Consider the following 13,912-nt stretch of genomic DNA (forward strand, 5'->3'; position numbering starts at 1 on the left):
GTGCTTCCATGTTTTCCATGGTGGTCTAGCTTCAATTGACTCATGATCTTAACTATATAAAATTACTAAAAATCTTCACAAAACCCTCTTCTGATAACCATAATATTTGTTAAAATATACAATTCCGGAAAAATGAACTGAAGTGCTTACTGTCTCCCTCTCTGATTGTCATGAATATTGCTGAACAGGACAAATATTGGGAAAATTGAAGCTATTTTCCGAATTATTATTTTTTATATTTTTATTGTATTACCATGTTCCCCTTATTGTAAACTTTCAGTGGACCTATTCACTATTGTTATACATTTCACCATTGGTTGGTTGCTGCGAATTAATTATGTATTGTTTGCTTCGCCCTCTACGACTTATGGATGTGCTTCAAGTTTGATTTCTTATTTGCTGTGCTGTGTGTTCATGGATCTTCAGTATATCATTATGTGTGTTTTGAGTTATGACTGTATTGAATACCATAGAGAGCAAATCTACTTCTTATTATAGTCTTTTGATTGGTCACTGGGTTTGGAAGGTACGAGAACCAATAAGTGTTCGGGCTTTTGTCTTTGTTCATCGGTTAATGTGTAAATTCTTGAACTTTGTCACTGATCCAGCTGGCAATATAGTACGTGATGTAGATTAGGAATTCTCTGACTTTAACGAATCTGCAGCAGCTTTCTCCTCAACATACAACAAATGATATTTTTAAGAAATTCAACGAAATTTTTAAAATAAAATATCTAACTTAATAACAACCGTACCTTTAACGTTCGAAACCATGGTTTTTCTGTATAATCTCGATAAGGATTTAAACTCATATCAATTGCTTCTGCTGCTTGGGTTGCTAAAAGTGGTTTATACGCATATGGTGCAAATAGATCCCATGTTGTACCATCATGATCAGTAAACATTTGATAATCAAAAAATATTCCACTTGATACAATATCAAAATTTGATAAAACATTGGCAAAAACTTCACCAAATAAATGAAAACGATTAAGTGGAAAACCAGTCTACAGTAAGAGAGAAAAGAATATTATTTTACGTCAGTGGTTTGTCGTGGAAAGTTTGCATTATTTGACAGTGTGATAAAACTCAAATAATCATCGACAACTATCCAAGATATCATCACCATCAGTGAATATTGATAACTCGATCCCAAAGTCAGTCTTTTGCAGTGATTTCTTTTTGTCGACAATAACATGAGTCTATTCTAGCTGATGGACAGACACTTTATGTATGCGCTATTGTCCTCATAGTTTGTGTTATAACAAAGCAAATATTGGGAAAACTGTCTAACGCTATTTTCAGAATTTTCATTATTTCTAAAATCTTTATTGTATAATTGTTAAATAACCATATTGTTACGTTTCTGTATCCCCCTTAATACGTTTTGATGGCCTCATTGTGTTCAAAGTACGGTTTCTAAATTGAAGTGCTGTGTGTTCAGGGATCTTCAGTATGTCATTGTATGTGTTTTGAGTCATGAGTACAAATCTGCTTCTTATCATCGTCTTTTGATTGGTCACTGGGTTTGGAAGGTACGAGAACCAATAAGTGTTCGGACTTTTGTCTTTGTTCATCGCTTAGTGTGTAAATTCTTGGAATTTGTCACTGATATAGATGGTAATATAGTACATGATAAAGATTAGAAATTCTGCAACCTTAACAAAACCGTGGCGGCCAATTTTTCAAAAGAAGAAAAAGTTTGTCTGCCCCTTTTATTCGCATGCACTGAATATATGTTCGCAAAATATTTATGTTAGACTTTACATCTACTTTGTACTAACGCGGTCAATCCTCAGAAAATATATGAAGTTGAGTAGGATACATATTTCGTTAGTATCGTACTCTTATCATCATATTGATTTAAATAAAGTCAATCGTTGGTCCATGATATACTCCTGCATACAGCGAGTCTTGAAATTTTTTAATCTGTTTACCTTTGAGTCAGATACTACTTAGTTATCAAGATTACATTTAAAACACCTAGTGTACTTTCAAAACTTCTAATATTATTCAAAGTATATGATAAACGTTGCCTACGAAAAAGTACGAAACGTTCACTGTGTACATTTTAAAAATCTACAAATTAATATGTGTAAAATTACATTATTGCAAAGTATGAAGGAAGGAAGACAATGGTATGGTGATGATGGTATTCAAAAACTATGGGATTAACTTAATAAAGAGATGAGTCTTAGTTGACAGTTAAAAACTAAATCATGACAGCGAGTCATGACAAAGAGTTTCATGTACTTGTTGGTGTTCAAAGAGAACGTTATGCAATCACTAACATCTTTCGTTGACAGTGACCAATTATGTGAAAGATTAGCTAAATGAATGTCATTCTTGAAAACATTTGAATCTCCATAAGGTTTGATAATGAAAAGTGGTTTCAAAAGAGTGATTAGAATTTTACTGAGTATTGTTTGTTTGGATCTTCCCATTGATGTTTTTAGGACTGCAACTGGTCAGTCTCTAATCGGCATATGTGCGTATTGCCTCGATATAGCCTAAATCCACAAGCATGGTAAGCAAAGATGGATAGTGGCTAGCAGTGGAATCCAGGACGCGCGTTTCGTCCTACTTGGGACTCGTCAACTGGATGTACCTGCATCCCAGAGTTGATGTTCGCTCTTGGACTCGAACCCAGCACCTTTCGCCCAACATATGGTCAACATATGGTCACTACTTTTATGATCATGTCTAGCTCATTTTAACTACCAATATAAACGTATGATTTATCAGTATGATTATGAGATTTTCTGTAATACATCTTTCAACTGCCTTCATATCTGGGTTGATCAAGTTTAGCAAGCACACAAACTGGCTGATTCAATCGGTAAAAAATAACTGTTACTTAAACGGGAAGGTGTTAAGTTAGATTCAAGCTAGAAACCTAACAGTTGAAAATTGAGTAGTTTAACTAATAATTCATAGCTTGCTTCACAACATTCTAGTTAAACTACAATATATTTTGAGTACCATACAGTATTTCATAACTTCTGAATATTAAATCTTAAGATTCAGCCACTTCAAAATACTAGTGATGTATAACAAATGGTATAGTTAATGAATAAAATCAAACAAACATCTAACCACTAAGTTTCATATATTGAAGAACTAATAAAGAAAAATGTTGACTTAATGCACTTGAATTCAAGGTAGCATTCCTTTTGTGATTCACTCTCAGTAACTAATGATTCAAACCCCACAATATTGTCTACAAATCTAAATCAATCACTAATAAGGTGAAATAACTCCGCCAGTAGCTCTTCTAGAGTTACTGCCGGTCCCAAGCCCGGGTAAAGGAGGAGGGTTGAGCACGGAGCTGGCGACCCCATATGTTAAAGAAATCATTAATGTGTATCACGACGCAATCCCGGAAGGGAAGTGGAAAAGTGGAAGGCCAAAGAACACATTACACCGGGAAATAGAAGCAGATATGAAAAGGATGAATGTTAACTGGAAAGAACTGGAAAGGAAGACTCAGGACAGTCTATGTTCCACCACGAGGGGTAACAGGCGTAAGTAAGTAATAAGGTAAAACAGTTATTTTATCTTCCATTAAAGAACATAATCAACCTAACATGCCCGTAAATCAATATGCATTGTGAAATTATTTCCAGAATATAATTTATTTATCAATAAAAGAATGAAATTGATACATGGGTCAATCAAAAGTTCCCTAGTGACAAGTGCATATGATTGGCCAAGAAATGGTTTTATTTTCTAAGGAGTCGAAATAAACTCTATTCAAACACTTACTTTACTTCTTTTATAACATACAACCTACTTTTAAACTTCCATAAAGTTCACCGACAACATTATTTTGATAATAAGCACTTAGAAAATGTGATAAACGTAGAGCTGTTCGTCCAACCATTTCAAATTGTTTTTCAACACCATAACTAACTTCTCCTGGTAAAATTAATTGATCCGCTGTCATTAGATGACAATTTTGACTAGTCACTTTACGTACATGTGCAATTAAACGTTGAACCTTTATAAAATGAATTAAAATCATTTCTTATACATTAGTTTTTTTGTAAAGTAAAAACAACAAAACTTTATGTAATAAAGCGAATTAATGAAATTAACTTTATGTATGTTAACCGCTGGATATTAACTCCACCGTCTGAAAGTTAGGCGCTCGTAACAAGATATGAATATTCAGTGCTCGAACTCCGGTGGAGCACTAAATGTTCACATATGTGAAGTCCTATCGTACCTGGGAAGCATCATTGATAAACAAGGAGGATCAGATGTAGATGTAAAGGCGAGGATTGGCAAAGCAAGGGCAGCATTTCTACAATTGAAGAACGCATAGAACTCAAAACAACTGTCAACTAATTTCAAAGTCAGAATCTTCAATAAGAACGTCAAGAGAGTCCTACTGTACTCAGCTGAAACGTGTAGAACTACTACATCCATCGTCAAGAAGGTATAAGTATTTATAAACAGTTGTTTACGTAAAATACTCAACATTCACTGGCCGGATACTATCAGCAACAGTGTTTTATGGGAGAGGACAAACCAGCTTCCAGCTGAAGAGGAAATTAGGAAAAGATGTTAGAAGTGGATTGGGCATACATCGAAGAAATCACCAAACTGCATCACGAGGCAATCGCTAACTTGGAATCCCGAAGGGAAGCGGAAAAGAGAGAGGCCAAAGAACACATTACGCCGGGAAATAGAAGCAGATATGAAAAGGATGGATAACAACTGGAAATAACTGGAAAGGATTGTCCAGGACAGGGTTGGATGGAGAATGATGGTGGGCGGCCTATGCTCCTCCAGGCGTAAGTAAGTAAGTAATATGAAGTCCAAAAACAGCTGTTCAGAGCTTTCTGATTAAACTGATAACTTATGAAACTTGTCTACTCTATGATCAATAAGTTGAAGATGTCCCCAGTGGTTTTTAACATCAAATTCTCTCAGTTATTTACATTATTGAATGAAAATTACACTTGAATAATTAAGGAAAATATTTGTCAGTATTTTGTTGACGAGAAAATTGAATCCATTTATGGCATTGAGTAGAGAACTAATAATAAATTAATGATATATTTATGTGATCCTAATAAGTTAGACTTTTAATCTCAGACGTTTCATGACTTAGTGTAAACTACTTCTTCGGATCACTCTTGTTATATCGATTGAGTGTGCGTACGTGCCCTGTTTGATATATGACGTGATGACCCCCGCCAATTGGAGAGGAGTGAATTATCGATCGTATCCAATGACACACACGTATGAGCAATCTTGAGTACTTATCAGTCCTGCTTTCTGCCTAGCACAGCCAGTTAAGTCCAGAACACCAATAACAGCCCCTGCAATATGAATCATTATTCTCAAACACACTGGGTTTATATACCAATCAAACTGACCACATCGTACCATGAAATAGAAAATAGCATTTGTACAAGATTTGGCCAAATGTGACTATGAATAGAAGGAACAGTAATTAATGGACTAGGGATAACTCAGGAATGGTTAATCATACAGTAGTAGTCTGTGGGTCAAAATGAAGCTTATAATAAGAGGAACACGAATACAAATAGTTTAGTTACTTAACAATTATACAATAGGAAATATACATATCACATTGGTCCATAAACAGTCCTCAGAGTTACCATTCCTAATTCTCCACGGTATATAACAACTCTGAAGTCACAAATACAGTATTAATTTATTATTATTATGTAAACTGTTTGCAATATAGAATTGGTGCTCTTTTTCACTGAACATATACATATGTAAAAAAATACAGCTTACTTCAAAATATCTGTCTGCATCAAATACTGTACCAACTCCAACTGTATAAAATGGTGTATCAACATTTCGTCGTACACGTTTCTTGATGTCATTTGACTGATCTTTACTATCTATATTACTTGGTTTATTGATAAGTATATAAGTATCATTGTCGAAAAATCCATCTTCATAAACATCTTCTGTATATGTTAGATTAAAATCACTTTGTTCCAATGGTAATAAATGTGAAACTGATCGATATCCAGGAACAAGACGATCTAATGGTTGATCATCTAAATTAGTTGTTTTCAATGGTTTCTCCGATATTCCATTAATTAATAATGATTCATCTAATTTTGGTGGTGTTGGAAAGATATTCTGCTTGAATGATCCAAATGCTAGTTAGATTTTGAAAAATAAACGATTTAATACATAGATAATTAATTTCCTTCTCGACAAATACTGAAATTAATAGACTGGTAGAACTATATAGAGAGGCATATTTATGTCATTTATGCAACACTCTTAGCTGGATCATTCATTACAAAGCCTTTTTTGTTAGGTTGAACAACATCAGTAGTGGACTAATTTTTAAAGTGTCGTATTCGTGATTCTAACTTATCGATTAAGGAGGAATTAGAACATTGATGATAAGACACGGTTTACTAAATCGGTCTTTTTTTCAGTCGGGTTAATTTGTCAGGTTGATAAGGTAGGAAAGAGGTCATGTTAAGATATTTTTTAAAGAAATATTCAGAAGTGTTAATTAGTAGTTCTGTTGAGTAATATAGACATTTCATGAATCTATTAACGACATGAAAGAACAGGCTAAAAACCCTTACTCGACCATTTGGTCACAACATAATTACCAAAATACTGTAAACGTAGGTTGAGTAAGTCTAAATTTGATTTAAAAGGATGAACACTGTTACACGATTGATAACTGTTTTGTATGCTGAAAACAAACTCGTCTCTTATGTACCATAGTGAAAACTTTTGATAATCTATAATGGGTAGTAAAAATTTGCTACATTTAAACAATTGAGTTTAAAGGTGTTTCTTTTCTGTGAGGATCGGCAAAGCAAGAGCAGCATACCTACAACTGAAAAACATCTGGAACTCAAAACAATTGTCAACCAACACCAAGATCAGAATTTTCAATACAAATGTCAAGACATTTCTACTGTATCGAGCGGAGACGTGGAGAACTACGAAAGCCATCATCCAGAAGATACAAGTGTTTATTAACAGTTGTCTACGCAAGATACTTCGGATCCATTGGCCATACACTATCAGCAACAATTTACTGTGGGAGAGAACAAACCAGATTCCAGCAGAGGAAGAAATCATGAAGAAGCGCTGGAAGTGGATTGGGCACACTTTGAGGAAATCACCCAACTGCGTCACACGACAAGCCCTCATATGGAATCCTGAAGGCCAAAGGAGAAGAGGATACCGAAGAACACATTACGCCGAGAAATCGAGACAGACATGAGAAGAATGAACAAAAAATGGATAGAACTAGAAAAGAAGGCCCAGGACAGAGTGGGTTGGAGAATGCTGGTCGACGGCCTATGCTCCATTGGGAGTAACAGGCGTAAGTAAGTTAGAAAGTTTTCTGTAATTCAAAATGTTGATTTAAGTGGTGGTTATCCATAAGAAAAGATTAAATTATTAGGGCACTAAATGTGTAAAATCACCAAATGGAAAACAATCTCAGCTTACTTGATAATATCATGTTGAATAAATGAATCGATGGATCTTTAAATCTGTTCCATAATGTACCTATGAAACAAGATAATGAAAGAATAATGATTAGTTTCTTTAGAGTCGATTCAACTGAAACTTATTACAAATGTCAAAGATTTTTAATCATAGCAGGACAGAGAGCTTTCAATTTTGAGTTATTTTAAGTGAAAGATAATTTTCATCACTGAATTCAGTTAGATAATCATTGTTAGTGTAAGGGTCTATGTAAATTGTTAAATTCCGGATTAATCTTAGTTAGACAGTAATTCAAAAGTAGAAAACACTGAATAACTGTTCTGTCCTGGTATGGGACTCTTCTAAGAGTCAACAGGAATCGAACTTAAGACATTCAGGCATCGCAGTGAGCGCTTGACCGTCAGATTACAGAGTTTTCATCCAATAGTTTACATTTCTAACATTTGTAATATCACTAGACCATCATCCATGATGATTTTTATTTTACTCCCGACATAGTTGAACTCTTCCTATTATGGCTTAGTAGGACTCTGAGAATCACTTCTTAAAGCTAGGAACCAACAATAACATGATAACTATGGAGATTGTTGAATTTGAAGTTCGATATCATGTATTAACTTTGGTTAAATAGCTATTGAAAATCAGGAAACATTAATGTAGTGAACTAGAAATCAGTAGGGGACAGCCAAATTATTGTCCCAGAGTTCTTTCTTAAGATGTTAAAACCATACATTTAATTATTCATTTGCAAATATTTCGTCAATTGTTTCAAACTTCATTGTTCTTTCATTGCTTTTATAATTACGCTCTGTTTACATTCCCACTTCCTTCAATTCGGTATTCTCAACTTTCTGCTTCTAGGCACTTCACTTCTGATTGGCGTTATATACTACTTATATCTGTCGACATAAGTAGCATACACCACATTAGGTGAAAGCTATGAGGGTTGCTAAGCCTGAAGAAAGTAGTAATTTCACGTTTACACTTAATCAAATTTGTCAACCAAACAAATAATGTCAATACAAATAGATATATTGATTTAGTTCATTAATCTGCGTACTTGCTTGTTCACCTATTGAACGACGAAATCTTTCTAAATTATTTTTCATACCAGTTTCTTCAGGTATAACTTCACGCCAACCAACTGGAATACAATCAAAATTATTACGATATTCTTCTTCAGTTGCTGCTTCAATATCAACACCACGAAATGGTCCATTTTGTTCATATGGTAAACGATGTCCTGGTTGACAAACACATTGATAACCTCCTCGTTTAAAACCAAAACCTGGAAGAGGTACACACTAATAAAAAAAATAAGATTAGAACAGAGAATAATAAACACATTAATGAACATAACTATGAAGTATATGGATTAATATTGCTGAGGAGTCCCACAATAGGTTGAAACGGCCGTCTCACGCCAGAGCACCTGGGTTCGAATCTCGCGAGGTGGGATCGTGGATGTGCACTGCTGAGGAGTCCCACAATAGGACGAAACGGCCGTCCATTGCTTCCTGGTTTTCCATGGTGGTCTAGCTTCAATTGACTCATGATTTCAAGTATATATGAAAATTACTTAAAATCTCAACAGAAAACCCCCTTATATATTACTTAAATACTACATGTTCTCTATAATAAAATTTTCAAGTTAATTTTATTTTTAGAAAGTCATTAAGATTCCAAACTTATTTACTCCATTATAGAACATGATGTATTTAGCCTTTATTGTAGTGAATAATACAGATTCAACAATTCTGATCTGTACCAAAAAAAACAAGACAAAAAGAATTTTCGGTGAAACTGTAATTTATGAACGATCATTAAGTGACACTAAAGTTACTTTAAGAATGTCCACCAACTAACTAGGACTAACTAAATGAAGATTGTAAAGTAGTGTGAGGAATTAGAATTTACAACTGACGGTCACGTTTAGGAACTAGATTTAGGGTTTTCATCACGAACTGACATCAGCTATAGTGTGGTGTGGTCTACTTATATCCATATAAGTAGTATATAGTGGTGGTCTGACATAGAATGTACTTTGGCAGAAAATCGATATGGAACGAACAGGAATGAAACGCAATCGGTATGAAAATGCATGAACAATGAAATCAGAGAAGACGGACTGATATTTACAGAAAGAACAGTGAAGATTGAGAAAATTGATTGTTATTTTGCAAATTAACTGTTCATTGTATGGTTATCAGAATTTAGTGAGATAGTCTGTAATTGGTGCTTAAATATATTCGATTGTCCTCAACTGGTGTTTTGTTCACTACATTTGGTGTCGCTGCCGACCAGGAGGAGGAAGGTAGCTGTTCTGCGGACGCCGCTGCGAGTCTGGAATGGGGCGCCGGTTGGGGTAGTCTGGTGCGGAGAGGTGACGTCGAGTTGAGTGTTCTGGCGGGGTGGCGTTGGCTGTAGCAGGTGCTGTCGACGGAGAGGTGCAGTGGGACGCGCGGCTTCTGGTCGGACATCGGATGTAGATGGCTCAGCAGGCCGTTGGATTACGGGTGTTGAACGTCTCAGGTGCCGAATGGATGCAAATGTTGGTGCTCCGGCAGGTCGACGGAGCTATGGAGGTCAGCGTACCGCAGACTCAACATTCTGACGGAGAGTTTAGCACAGACTGCAGTGAAAGAAGAAAGTGGCATGGGGAGCAGAACCACCGCATGAACGCATGCTTTAAAGGGGTAACGAGTGTAGTGTGGTCTACTTATATCCATATAAGTAGTATATGATGATGGTCAGACATAGAATGTTTATCTTATATCTGATTAGTTTGTCCATACATTATAATCCCACCGAATCTTCAAATTTCATATCATATTCACTTTGATGAAATTATTCATTTATTCACTTAATCAGTAGTATCATAATTTGACAAAAATCAAAATTTATTAAATCAATTTGTAGTATACTACTATTCTCATCATTAAACTGATGAAATTTACCACACTTGTAATCTAATTAATTAATCAATTCATGTATTCATAACTTTCCCATAAACACCTTATAAAAAAACAAAGAGAGAATAGTTTGTTTAAAGTTTTGTAAGTTTGGATTTAGTTTCGTCCTTCTTTTTTCTTTCTGAAGGTAAATTATTTAAAATTAGAAGGGGATTCTGTAGAAATTTAGTATTTTCATAGTTGAAAGCGTGAATCGATTGAAGCTAGACAACTAAGGAAAACCTGGAAGCACTAGACGGCCGTTTCGTCCTATTGTGGAACTCCTCCGCAGTGTGTGTCCACGACCTCGTCTCACGAGATTCCAACCCAGGACCTACCAGTCTTGCGCCAGAGCACTTAACCGATAGACCACTGAGCCGGCATCCGTGGTGTCCAGTGCTTTCAGGTTTTCCCTGGTGGTCTATCTTCAATTGACTCACGCTTTCAACAACTTAAAATGATTTTAATCAGTTGTAAAGAAACGAAAATTGTTTAAGGTTGATCGGTAAAATTGTAAGCTGATTTATGGATCAAGAAGAGTAAAATGATGTTTTCACTTAAATTATGGAAATGATTTTTAAAGTATCCATGAACAGGATTAACAAATTAGGTTCTTCCAGGAACCAATCTTTAACCTTCTGAACATAAAATATAAAGAAATTAGCCCTAAATATGTTACGTATGCCTAATTATCCTCTAACCCAACATTTAATTTATGAATGGATTGGAAGGAAACAAAGGATGGGCAAAGCAAAATTAGTGCATGAAGTTATAGATTATTGGTCTGATCCATGTTTGTAGATATAGACTACCTGGTTAAGGCCTACACAATAACCACCATCAAAGGTTGAAGGCTTTAGGCGGCTTGACTCAGATTTGAATGCAGTGGCCCAGATGCATATACTCTTCATCATTTTCTAGATTGTCAGTTTCAATATTCCTTCTTAACATACCTTTTCTTTCCTTCTTCTTAAAGTATATTTTTACAGTTTAGTCTTTCTTAATATCACTGTTATTACTTTAAATTCTTCACTGTTCATCTCATCAATTTCGTCTAGTTATGCTAACGATGTATGACACGTTGACTGAGTGGCATTCAAAACAACAGGTTATTTTCTTATGGAATTCAGTTTTCTAGGTTACAAAATGAGTAGATTTCTGGAGGCTTTATACAGTTTTAAAGGAATTTATGGGCACGGAATATTATCTGGAACATTTCAACAAGTGACTGCAATTCTTCTGTTATATCCTGAAGAGAATTATGAATGTTAACTTTGAGGACTTTTTATGGACCAATATGATACGTATATTTTCTATTGTATAATTGTTAGGTAACTTAGCTATTCACATTCATGTTTCCTTTATTATGAGCTTTATTTTAACCTATAGACTATTACTATACGATTTACCACTCCTGATTTATACACAATCTATTAATTACTGTTCCCCCTATTCACAGCCACATTTGGCCAAATCTTATACAACTGTTGTCTCCTATTTTATGGTACCATGTGGTCTGTCTGTTTGGTATATAAACCAAGTATGTTTAATGATAGTGATTCATATTGCAGAGGCTGTTATTGATGTTCTGGACTTAACTGGCTGTGCTAGGCAGATAGCAGGACCGACAAATGCTCTAGACTGCTCGCACGGGTTTTGTGTGTCATTGGTCCGATTGATAAATCACTCCTCTGCAATTGGCGGGGATCATCACGTCATATATTAAACTGGGCACACAGGTCACAAGTTATAACATCTTTCGAAAAAGTAAGGTAATTTATTATTTGTATCAGAATTTAATTGTTCAAAACTCATTCAATTCTCAACAGAAGTCAATTATCATTAACATGTGGAAAGCATTGTTCTTAGCACTACAAAACCTACTCGATTAAACTTTCAATGGGTTAAAACCTAGACGACAAAAGAAATTGACTATCCAATATTTAAAGTATTATAGTCTTAAAAGTTATTCCTTTTGTTGGGTGAAATACTTTCAGAGTCCTGAAGAAGAAGATTACCTAATTTAACTGTCCATTAAATGATATTCCACTCAGCGAATGGGCCAATCTTTATATGCTTTCTAAACTAATTTATAGAAAAGTATGTTTTCCCAACGAAATTATTATATTTGCTATGGTTTCATGACAAGTTGCGATCATTCTTGACATATCCCTGTTATCGATGTAATTCACTAGAATTAACTGGGATATATGTAAATATTTACCTCTGTTCCGCCTACGATATCGGCTTCAGGTAAGATACGTTTCATTATTTTAGCTTTGAAATCAAATGTGAGTAAATAAACTTTGTTAATGTGTTATGGTTTCAGAATACGTATTCTACATACATTCATCATGAAAGTCTACCTAAAACATTACACTACTTATAAGTAGCTGATATTGTTTCAAACAAAAATACTTTATACCACATTGCATTGAACATACCAAAGTTGTTGGTTTACATCGAGCGATTCCAGCCAAATAATGATTTGGATTTCCTAATCCTGGAGGGCAAGGATTAAAATCAATCCGATAAAAGTCCATACTTTGTACAACAACACCAATCATTCTAAAGATGGCAAAAAACAGGTTAGATATTATGAAAGCATCTAAAAAGGGAAAAATAACTAGTGACAATTGTAAACATATAATTAATTCTTAATTAATTCTTTGTTTCTGGTTTCATCAAGATTCTTTACTACCTCCCAGTGGTATCACCTGTTATAATCCTAATAATGAATTGCAAACTTGACTGGAACCCTTTATCACTTCTTTAATAGTTAAAGTTTCAAATGTGAAGTATATTTGGTGTATTAATTTAAACAAGTTACTAATAATCATTAGACCATTTTATAACAAGGAAACACAATAGTTTGTGATAAATTTAAACATAGTTTTTTAATCTTGGAACATAATCTCTTATCACTGTGTAATTAGCTGTATAAAACAGTTGTCTGTCGACATAAGTAGTATGTAACACCAATCAGAAGTGGAAAGCCTGGAAGCAGAAGGTTGAGATGATAGGATCGAAGAGAACAGGAATAGAGAGTAATAGTTATAGCAATTAAGAGATGATGAAGTTTGAGACAATTGAAGTACTCAACGTATGGTTTTCACATTTGATGAAAGTACTCTGTAATTTTGTATTAAAATACAATTAGTTGCTCCCACCTATGTTCTCTTTCACAATGATATGACTGTGCTTTCGTGGGATTTCTTCTCAGAAGCAAGTAAAAAAGATATCATCGTCACAATTAGGAATTCTCAGTAAAAGATGCTTTCACAAATTAATTTTAAATCACATTTTTAATTGAAATAGAAATGATAAAAAAGCATGCAACAGAGTTTAGTAAAGTTATGCTTAATTTTATGGTCTGTAGAAATTTGTAAAGTTTGTAGATCTTTTTGTCAAGATTTGAACACCTACTGAAGAATAGATGAGGGTCATACTATACAAAAATGTTATTTTACTCCGGTCTGCGA

General features: G+C 34.5%; 1 protein-coding gene across 1 annotated transcript in view; it reads right to left on the bottom strand.

Annotated features, from left to right (window-relative positions):
* The window catches only part of Smp_149390 (fras1 related extracellular matrix protein), a gene marked incomplete at its 3' end in the record, with an annotated part of 120,105 nt that overhangs the window by 98,889 nt on the left and 7,304 nt on the right, over positions 1-13,912 (bottom strand). The window contains exons 4-8 of the mRNA XM_018798349.1: positions 12,875-12,998; positions 8,540-8,783; positions 5,776-6,152; positions 3,794-4,000; positions 756-1,007 (exon numbers count right to left, since the gene is read on the bottom strand). Of these exons, the coding sequence (XP_018653300.1) occupies positions 756-1,007; positions 3,794-4,000; positions 5,776-6,152; positions 8,540-8,783; positions 12,875-12,998 (1,204 nt within the window). The remainder of the gene's footprint in view (positions 1-755; positions 1,008-3,793; positions 4,001-5,775; positions 6,153-8,539; positions 8,784-12,874; positions 12,999-13,912) is intronic.

This window comes from Schistosoma mansoni, chromosome 6 (genome assembly GCF_000237925.1).
Source record: "Schistosoma mansoni strain Puerto Rico chromosome 6, complete genome".
In the NCBI taxonomy this organism is placed as follows: domain Eukaryota; kingdom Metazoa; phylum Platyhelminthes; class Trematoda; order Strigeidida; family Schistosomatidae; genus Schistosoma; species Schistosoma mansoni.